The 10,563-nt window shown below is 44.0% G+C and overlaps 1 protein-coding gene across 1 annotated transcript in view; it reads right to left on the reverse strand. All coding sequences in view use genetic code 11, as the record gives it.

Annotated features, from left to right (window-relative positions):
- Positions 1-519: 519 nt before the first annotated feature.
- Positions 520-10,563, reverse strand: part of EGR_02357 (Segment polarity protein dishevelled DVL-3) — a gene marked incomplete at both ends in the record, with an annotated part of 22,890 nt that continues 12,846 nt past the window's right edge. The window contains 6 exons of the mRNA XM_024491606.1: positions 520-950; positions 1,648-1,980; positions 2,058-2,225; positions 2,308-2,494; positions 3,460-3,595; positions 9,011-9,280. Coding sequence (XP_024354112.1) covers positions 520-950; positions 1,648-1,980; positions 2,058-2,225; positions 2,308-2,494; positions 3,460-3,595; positions 9,011-9,280 — 1,525 coding nt within the window. The remainder of the gene's footprint in view (positions 951-1,647; positions 1,981-2,057; positions 2,226-2,307; positions 2,495-3,459; positions 3,596-9,010; positions 9,281-10,563) is intronic.

The raw sequence follows: 10,563 nt of genomic DNA on the forward strand, positions 1-10,563 counted from the left end.
GCTCCCCATTCAATGCCGTGGATAGTTTACTGGTGTCAATGTACCTAAAAGTGCTTCTGGTCGAAACCAGACTCTCGTGGCCGTGATTTGGTTTAGAGAACGCCGTGGGTGTCACGTGTTTTTCCGTAACTGCAAAAGGGCGCATGCCAATTTGAATTGCAATTACTGTTGTACTTTACTTTTGGAGTCTATATGCAGTTATAGTGAACCAAGCTTTCTGAGCCAATTTGTTGAGATTGGCTTCGCAGACATTCAACACAGCGATGCTCGATGAGTCGGTCGAGTCCCATAACCGCCTAATCAGTCGAGAAGTAGGGAGACAAATAATTATCTGCATTTTGAGAGGAGGGGTGGTAAATGGCAAAATTAAAATGACATGGTGAAATGGAAGGCGGGCAGCACGAGGAGATAAGGTAACTTGGATGAGATAAAGACACTCGATACGCGCGTGCACGACGGGGAGGAGGAGTGTGTTAAATGCGAGGACGGTGGAGATTTTGAGGTGTTACGGCGCGGCACCTAGGAGTTGAGATAGAGAGAAGAGGTGGCGGGCGAGGCTCGAGGCGGCGGAGGCGGCTGCACTGGGCCAGGCGTTGTCTGCAGTAGCGAGGAGGGGGGCGGTGGTGGAGGCGCCTGATGCTGCTGCCCCAGTGGGGGTATCAGCCCCGAGGCTACCGCTTGCTCACCTTCATCCTCTGAGCTGGAACCGCTAGAAGTACTTCTATTGTCGACGCCACCCGCCTTGCGGGTGGGCGGCGTGGGTTGCTGCTGCACACTGCCAACGGGATCGAGTTTTTGTGCGCCCCGGAAACTGGAAGTAGCGGTGGGAAGGAAAGGACTCAAGCTGGTGCCACCACCACCGTTGAGATCAATTTTGTCAGTTGTGGAAAGCGTGTTTTCTGTAGCGCTTTCGCATGAACTGCTGCTGCTACTGCTCCCCGAGGACATCACTGTGAATAAGAAAGAATTCAATGCATCATCCAAACTACTAAGCCGCCCATCTTTATTCCTACTTTCTGGTTACTTTTATGCAGTTAAGGTACCTAGTCAGGAATGTATCATTCGAGAACTATCCACCGCCACAAGTACATCTCTAATAGAGAAGCATTAACATAATTCAGCATCCATCCAGAATGTTGTATGCCTTTATTATGTTCTTAATTATATGTATCCTTAGCTATTAAATATATCACACCTGTAAGAAACACTAACAATGGGAGATCCTGCATCTCTTTTCGGTATCTTCAAAAGCCCTCTTCTCATGTGTTTGTTTATTCTCATAACTAGTCCCCTACACCCCATGCTGATCGTCGAATTTAACCTTACAGCTAATGAACTCACTTCTACTCAAATATACGAGTTTCTTGGTAGCCAAAAATGTGAAGTCCCAAGGATGAGTCCAATCTAAAATGCGTCAAGTCGCAGACTAGTTACCAATTTCATTTTGGAAAGTGCCTAGGTACAAAGAGACTAGTTAGTGTAAATCTAACTTGGATCAAATTCTCGTATCGTAAACGGGTTAAACCGTTTTTAGGCTCTGTAAAAAAGGAACACTGGTGTAGATCCATGTTTTGGTGAGCTGGTGAGTCTGATTAAGTTTGGACCTCTGAGTTACTTTATGTTTGTAAGAGGAGGTAAGAAACGCACTTCGCCGCAAGGGTATATCAACAAGGCCGTTATTGGATAGCCTGAATCCATTCTGTCTGGGATGCTGGGGGGCGGGTTTTCCACCCACCGAGTGGAAGACGGAGGAGGGAAGACCGACACCGAAGGGATCGGCTGTACTAACTGGAGCGACCTGCTGTTGCTGCTGCTGGGCAGCTTGTGATGGCTGCGGCTGGGTCGCCATGGCAACTGGCGCACCACTGCCACCTCCGCCAGTGGCAAGACTAGTACTAGCAGTGCTGTGACTCCAGTTTTGCTGCACAGCAGCCAGAGCCCCGATCTCGCTCACACTGTCCACCTCCTCTAGGCTGAGGGCTGAAAAGCCTACAGTGGCAGTTAAGCCTGCTTCTACTGAAATGTAACGAGTAGGACGTGTTGCACATGCGACTTACTTCCGGTGATATCGCCGAAGACATAATAGCATTGCTCGGAGAAGGTTGACTTATTAACTGTGTGGCGAATGAGGCCGAATTTAAGAAGGTTTGCGGCGTATTTCCGGCAGTCACGTCGGTCCGAAAGACCTTCAACATTGCGGAACAGCCAATCAACGAGATCAGAGCCTGAAGGAGATCGAAAAGCATCAGGAATCCATACCATGCATCAACAAAAGTTTGCTCCTGACGAGTGAACTGAAGAACCCACCAATAAAGGCGTTGGGAAGGGTGATTTTCAGCCATACGCGGTCTCGAATGTCAAGACCGGAGTCGGGGTGCATCATGGCCTGGATGACTGTCTTGACGTCAGTCGCCACGGTCAGAGGTTCCGGAGGGAGGCCAAATCTATCCGTCTCGGGCAGGGAACTTGACAGCGTTACCACGCTCTGTGCACCCTGGACAGCCGCCAAAGGGACAGAAGGAACAAATCAGATCTGCAGATATTAATGGATAATCACCGACATTCGTCGAAAAAGCGGGGTATTAGTGATTAGATACAAACCTAAAAGTAGTGAATGAAATGTAATAGAAGTGTTTCGAAACAATGGCTTTGTAGTATTTTAAAGTGAAATTTTCACGACAAGATTCGGTGGCTTGTTACATTAACTTCTACCTTTGACCAACAATCGCAGTACTAAAAGCACTTTTTGCCTCTCATGAAGTTTTTTGCCCATTTCACCAATTTTGCATAGGAGAAATAATCCTTGAAATCAATTGAAACGCTTCTATTACTCTATTTTGCTACCAATAAAGAAGTGGTAATCAGTGGCGCTCAAATTTAACATCCAAATCCCGTAAAAACAGTGTTTCATTTTACCTTCGAAAAGCCTTCAAGAAAAACCATATCAGCTTCTCCGGCAGGACTAAAAGTTGTGGGCACAGTTGGAAAAGCATTCGGGAGGATAGGAAAAAAACCAATCACCCTTATTTGGTGATTCATTTTAGTCGAAGGCAAGTCGCATTTTAAGTTAAATCTTCATAATGTTACATAACGAAAATGAAACTGTATTTAGCAGCCCTACATAACATCCTGCCAAGCAAAATTTACCTGATTAGTGAACCCGGGGAGCATACAAGAAGTAGCCTGTGGTGGCGGCCGAAAGCCAGGAAGAAGGGTCTGCTGCTGTTGGGATGGTTGCTGTTGCTTAAACCGCTGCTGTTGCTGCGCCAGCATAGCGGCGATGCTGAAGCCCTGTGAGGCGGGGCCAGCGGCAGTGGCGGCTGCACGCCGATTGCCGATAGTAGAGACGGAATCCTCGCCTGAGGACGTCGAAGAACCCGACCCCGCGTTCCCGTTGGCACCGCGTGTCGGGTCTCCCAGACCCCTGTCGCCACCGCCGGCCCTAATGGTTCCCGCTACCCCAGCGGTCATGGCATTGGTGTGCAGTACCCAGGCGCGTGGATCGATCGGACGTACCGGCTCCTGTCGCGGGATGGTAAAGTAGCCACCTCGTGGATTCGCATCCCAGCACTTCGCCACCACCAGTGTTATCGGCCTACGTTATATACGCAAATAATTGACATCTATTAGCACTTTATTATATTGGGGCTTTTGATCCTCTGAAAAGGTTTCATCATAGAATCAGTAAGCAAACCGCAAAGTACTGCGCATACGATAGCTATCACCACACAAACGGCAAACCTACTTTCTCAAATGTCTAACCGAACCACAACAGTGCGCTTGAATAACTCAAGATTTGAAGAAAACGGCAGTGAGTGGGTTAAAATATCGCAAGAATATACAAGAAATCGAACACATTCGGTAATGATTTAGCGCCGCACCATCATTCCCATTGTTATCTATTTCCATTCGCGAAGAAACCCTGTTTTGTGCATGATTAATCTTTTATTCCCTATTTCCCAAGTTTTGCAGGCGATCGGCTGAATAAGGTGCATTAAATTTTGGTTACGCAGAGGAAGTAGTCACAAAAACTCAAAACAAAATTCAATACGAAAAAGAGTGGAAGAAAGGAGGCACATCGAAGATTAATTACACTCCGGTGTTAAGGTTAACGATTTGGCCCTTGAGACAAAGGGCTGCAAATGTGCTAGTTTCCAATGAAACAACCAATCCAAGGTGTCAAGAAAATAAACGACTTTCCTAAGCCCGAAACCGGCAAATGATGTGCTGGATGAATTAGTAAAAAGAAACGTTTGAATGACGAATGCAAAGTCAAAGCAAGCCACAATTTCCTCCAGGTTGGCCAAAATATCATCTTAAGTTCTTGCAACAAGATCGCAGCTGAATCAGGAAACACGGTAATTATCTGGTTAAATACTAACTACATTTTTCTTGGGCTGGCACTGTATGACCTTTAGCCACCACCCCAGTTAGAAGTTCTACTTCATGCCGCTAAAAAGAAATTGCCACAAGTTCCAGGGCGTGCTGCAAGCAGTGAGGAAAAATAGAATTAGCAGGAGTGCTTTGAATTGAGAGATTTTTGTTTCAAGGTGAACAAAGGCAGTTATGGCGATTGGGTATGTTATAACATGCTTACCCATTATTAATGCTTTTAATCTGGGAACAACGCGTTGATAATTTGAGTAGATTGTCAATTCTAAAGGCGAATAATTGACTCTTCACTTTTTACAAAGATAATCATCACAAAAGGGATCAAGTCAGAAAACTTGATTGGACTCCAAATAGACAAAACCATCTGTTTGATTTAAGTCTCGTTTGTTGACTTTGTCTATATATTGAAATAACATTTTCCAAGCGTATTTTTAAGAAAGTGGATTGAAATTACAATAAAATTTCTAAGCTGAATTACTAATTGCACTATCACATTGTTCTTAATTGCGCTTTGAAAAAGGGGATCAAAAGTTAAGAAGGGTAGCCAACGGTGTTGAAGAGGACAATATAACCCAAGCTCGCCAAATAGCTAATTATTTAGAAAGAAGAAGCACTTTAGCTAAGCAAATACTGGCTCGTTTTTTCTGTTATGAAGCGTAAAATGCATATCACCATAGTAATTGAGATCACTGCTGCTTTTCGCGCAGATTTTGTAAGCAAGGGAAAGTCAGACACCGTAAACACTGGTTTTGTATAAACAGCGCCATGATTTGAAGTAGGCGAGTATTGAAATACAGGAAACATCCTGATGACAGTACTAATCCACCTTATAGCACTACAAAATTATTTACTTGCTCGCAAAGTGGATACCCATCGAAGTGGGCTGTCTGTCATTGATGAGACAAGCAGGGAAGAACTTCGCCTGACAACCAAAACAACTGAACAGGTGAAAAATGTCAGGAGAGGCAACAGGCACTTGCCCGTACGGATGACTTTTTCTTAATCGAAATCAACATTAGATCCAGTCCACAACAACATGTGAATAGCCACCTTGGAAGAATTTACACCCCACATGCACAGCGCTATGATCTTGAAGATTGACAGTAGAAGTACGTGAGCAGCCACTTTTTTGCATATAGGACAACTGCACAATCTGGAATTGATTCAGTCCAACCGTAATCAATGTTCCCATTTTGAGCAAATGGATTCTGAGGTACAGTCTCGGTACCTGGGAGAAACTTCAATCAACCAACCAATGGGTAGGAGGAGACCTGAATTCTGGCGGCTCTATCGGGTCGATGACACCCACTTAGCCGTCAACGCAGACGAGCTGGCAAGCGGGCAGGAGGAGGAAGTGCCCCAACCTAGATTCACAAATCTCAAGTGTTAGACAAAACTCATGGGGCAATTAATGAGGTTCCGGATGTATAACAACTAGAGAAGAGGAGAGGCCATGGATAGAAGCGGTGTAAACCGAGACGCGAGAACCCCCACAACCAGGTACGGTTGTACAAAGTGAATTTCAGATGTAGAGAGTACTACCATCTGACTACGGTCGTTCAAGTGGGAACTATGAGAGTCAAACTGAAGCAACCAACCCTTTCCCAACCAATAACGCCTCATTCTCGTTTAAAATAATACTGTTGGACCCTAGACAGATATCCTAGTGAAGCGGCTGTATGGCGTGGACTAACAGAAGATTTAAAATACAGCTAAAATAGGAAATTAAAATAGATGCAAAGAGAGAAGAAAAGACGCATTCGTGTTAAAAATAATACTAAAAGATGAGCTTGAAAGGCAGTCTAATTAAAGCTGGATAGGTGTCTTTGACCATCTTGGTAGGGGCTAAAGCCTTGCCTAAATTCTATCTTGGTTTGTCATCAACGATTTAATGCCTTAGTACTAGCATGATTAATTGATGCAGGAAAAGTAATCAGGCTGTGGCCTGACAAGAGGCAGCTTTAGCGCAGAGAGCTGAAAATGTCAACCAAGTTGACACAAAACAGGCCATGGGAACAAAGCCTCGACGAAAATCCGTCTTTTTTACTATATTTAAACTGTACAGAAAAAAATAGCTAACATAGAAGCAACTTTAGAAGGTAGTAAGAGATAGATGTGCGTACAGGTTCAGCTGATATAGCAAAGCAGAATACAAACTCGGGGTCTTGCAGAACTGACCAGTCAAAACAGTAATCTGAAGAGAGTTAATAAATATAAGGATATTAGGTATTCAACACAGTGATTTTAATCTGTAGGAGACCGATTTAAGAAACTATTTGTTCGAACGAGGGAAGAGTACTTAAAAAGAGGTAAGAGAGGTTGCAGACAACCACTCTTCGAGTTTCCAAAGCAGTACATTTATTTTAGCTGAGAAGGATCACGTGATAGCAGAGCAGCTTCTGCTTTAGCATTGAATGAGCAGCAGTAGACGAGGATGAAGCGATTCTTCCCACTCCATTTAGATAACCAGCCTTAGCCTGAGGGTTTGACATTGCCACACGAGATTAATTCCAGCTCGAGATGAGCCGAAAATGGTCAAGTAGGAGGCAATTCTCAACCAGAAGACCAGAAAAAGTGGTAATTTAATTCGTAGAGTTTCAGATTTTAAAATAACGCATTTGGACACAGTTGCCAAGATAAATGGGCTTTTTTACAGATGGGAGCATTACGGGCAACAGTTGCTTGCACTTAGCACCACGACAATCGGCGGGCATGCCCGGGGGGATGCAGAGGGACACTTGGACGAACACAAAGTTGTGCCCCAAAGCAGCAGTGAATCAAAGTGTTCATGACATTCTCCTGACTGATGACTAGACTATAGAAGAAAAAGCGTGGAAAATGACTCATGTGGACTGACTGATTTCCATATAGAGGAGGTACAAATGAAATATATCTTTCAGTGAAAGGCGATAACCACCGTGAAAAAAAGTAGGGATAAAAGAAAATCAGATTAGCATAGAGGCGTATGATGGACAATTATGCCACACGCAAAGGCTGATGGAGATGCGTTGAAAAGAGACAGTCTAACCAAATGGAGAGCTAATTACGCAGGCACATGTACTGGAGAGAAATGGAAGGAATAAGTAACCTAGGCTACAGCTTAATGATGAAAACTCACTATTAGCTACAGAAAAATAAAAGAGTAAAGCATTTAGTGACAAGAGCACAAAGTAGATGGCGAAACAGATTTAGAATTCATACAGCTGCCACCATGATTAACGAGTTATTTTCATTCGCTGAAATTGGAGATGTGTTGGTAGAATACAGAAGTTTACAAGAGCACCTAATTCTCCAAAGCATCCGATATTTTAGTTTACGGATAGCGAGTGAGTAGGTTGGAAGTGTGAGATCAAAACAATCCGAGACGAGTAAGGGAGATGGTACTTAGTCCCTACTGAAGGAAGCAGACACGGAACGGGGTACTATGGAGCAGCAAGGGAGGAAAAAGCGAAGTGCATGGCGTAGGGTTGAGAGACAGATTGCCGTCACGCGCGCGACCTGTGGTCGTGAGGCCAGACATGGACATACACAGGAAAACGAGGGGAAGATGAGTCACTGTGCATGCGACCACTGCGTAGTCACCACCGCGCCAAATTTCTGAAAGAGGGCGGTGCAAACGAAAGTGAAAACTTTTTCGTTCCGGCACTGCCCCAACTCGCTATCACTACATCGAGAGGCCACACACACATGCACATGACAGCTGAAGCTGTGACTTAATCGGGCGAAACTGGGCACACGCAGGCTTTTCATTACTACCCTGTTCTCGGACAACGGTGTAAGCCCACGACGCAGCGCCCCCTGGCAATGATGTTAAACAACGAAACCGTTGACCATAAACAATTCATTGGATTGTTCTGTGAAAACCAGATGTTTCTTGATGCAAGAAAAATACATCACAAAATTGAGACGTGGACAACCCCACTGAGAGCATCATTTTTCTTGCCAGCAGCAAGAGCGTGTGGGTGCGTGCATACAAATGGATGTTTATGCAAGGGCTCAGCTGTTGCTAAGTCATCAGTTGTGAAAGCAATTCGACATGTCAAATTTGGAGAGGGCGGGGGGAGGAGGATAGAATATGAAGCGAGGGGGCGGAGGGAACCATATTCAATCCCCATAACAGACGGGGAAAACAAGCAAGGCGAACAGGAATTTATCGCGCTTGTAATAACCGACTTTACTTGGGAATGTTACGCACAATTTTTAGGAGACCAAGTTTATTTTCCTAAAACAATTACACGAACCATCAACGATATGTGACACTATGGTTAACAATAGCTCGGTAAGTAATGTATCTGTCGCGTTCGTAAGTGACTTAATGGGTAATTCTGACATGAATGGATAGACAGTGAAGAGTAGTGAAGAGTGATTCAAAAAAGCAGGCTGCACGGCTCATGCACGCCCATACACAACTGCGGGCAGAACATAAAAAGAAAGTGAAGAAGAGGAGGGCTGGAATAGGGTTGCTTGATAATGTGAAATCGTAACTCTTCGCAAAGACACTTCGGTTCACCGTAAATTAGCATACCTCGTGGGATGAGGCAGAAGAAACTAATAGAATTTTGCTTTATTGCCTCAGAGGGGTAGACTAAAAGGAAGCATAAATAAGGAGGAAACTCACCCAGGATTCTGAACTTGTTCGCGAAGGGTGCGAACGGCATCGTCATTGCTCATGTCCTCAAAGGAGATGCCATTGACCTCAAGGATCATGTCGCCGGGCTCTATGCGACCGTCCTGTGCAACGGCGCCGCCCTTCATGATGGAACCAACGTAGATGCCGTCGTCGCCCGACTTAGTCGACTGACCCACAATAGAGATTCCCAGGAAGTTCACCGAGTCCATATTCAGTGTTACTGTGATTATATTCAACGACATTGTCGAGTCGGTTATACTGCTGAATGAGGAAGCCTGGGTGTCAGAGAAAGCGAGGACTGTTACAATTCGTTACGATTGATTTAACTCCATTCGAACCTGCTTTGAATCTATTCTGGGTTTTACAGGCTCATATGCGCAATGAATTGGTTCTTACATTATTTCATAATCAGAAAATCCTGTACGAAACGGGGCTAAAAGGGCCCTTACTAATAACCTAGCAAATATCCATCCCATTTAGGGAAGAGGAAATGCGCATGCAATTGAATTCAGCTTCTTTGAGAAAGAGACAACGCGTTTAGCAAATCAGCTTATCTTCACATTCTGAAACTGATAATCATGCGCAAAACATGAAGACAAGTTACTTCATTTATCTAAGGATTTGAGGAAATATGGCTGTTAGGGTTGGATAACGTCAATTCAAAGGGTATAGAACAAAAAAATTTGTTATTTAAGCCAATAACGAATGCCACAATGGTAGAAAAAGTTCCACACCCATAAAAAGAATTCATTTAAGGAATGCCACGATAGAGAGTAACTGGAAGGGAGGGGAGGGAAGCGGAGAATTTAATGAAGCCTAGAAGAGGCAAAACATCGGTGAGCCGGCGTAGGCAAGCTAATGAATAAGTGATGTGTTGATTGAAGCATGGCATGCAAGGGGTAGAAAGGTACCAGACTAAGCTCTTCCTTTTTTGCATCACGTAATAATAACAAGAGGAAGTACCCACAATACATAAGGAGTGAAAAAATAGGGAAAAACATGCTGACAGCCGCATTACGAGGTGAAAGATAAAATTGATAGAAATTTAATTCATGATAAGCCAAATGTGCTGAAGAAACATATTCAAAGAAAAAAGAAGAATGTTAAGTGGTAGAAAAAATACCAGATAAAGTATGCAGACCTTAAGGCAAAATCTGTTACCATGAGATAATAAAAAAATTCACAGAATTGCAAATTCCCAAAACGACCCGATTTTGGCCATACAGAGACCCTCATTCCCCTATTCATAACCAAAGAAGTTTAAAAATGTTTGGTTATCCCTTTAAAAAGCCACTATCAAACGCATACCAACGTGGTATTTAAAATAGCAAAGATGGGGTGAAATTCGGACAAACATATTTAAATGAGACGACTTTCGTACAAAATTGGCGCTGGAACAGTGCGATGACATGATTAAGGCATAAAAGTTTACGCAAAAAGAAACCTAATGCCATCACCAACTGCAAAACGACTCGACCCTGATCAAATCCGTGATGATTACCAAACAACCAAATAAGTTGCTTCAGTTCGACATTACGACG

Source organism: Echinococcus granulosus (genome assembly GCF_000524195.1).
Source record: "Echinococcus granulosus chromosome Unknown EG_S00010, whole genome shotgun sequence".
Taxonomy (NCBI): domain Eukaryota; kingdom Metazoa; phylum Platyhelminthes; class Cestoda; order Cyclophyllidea; family Taeniidae; genus Echinococcus; species Echinococcus granulosus.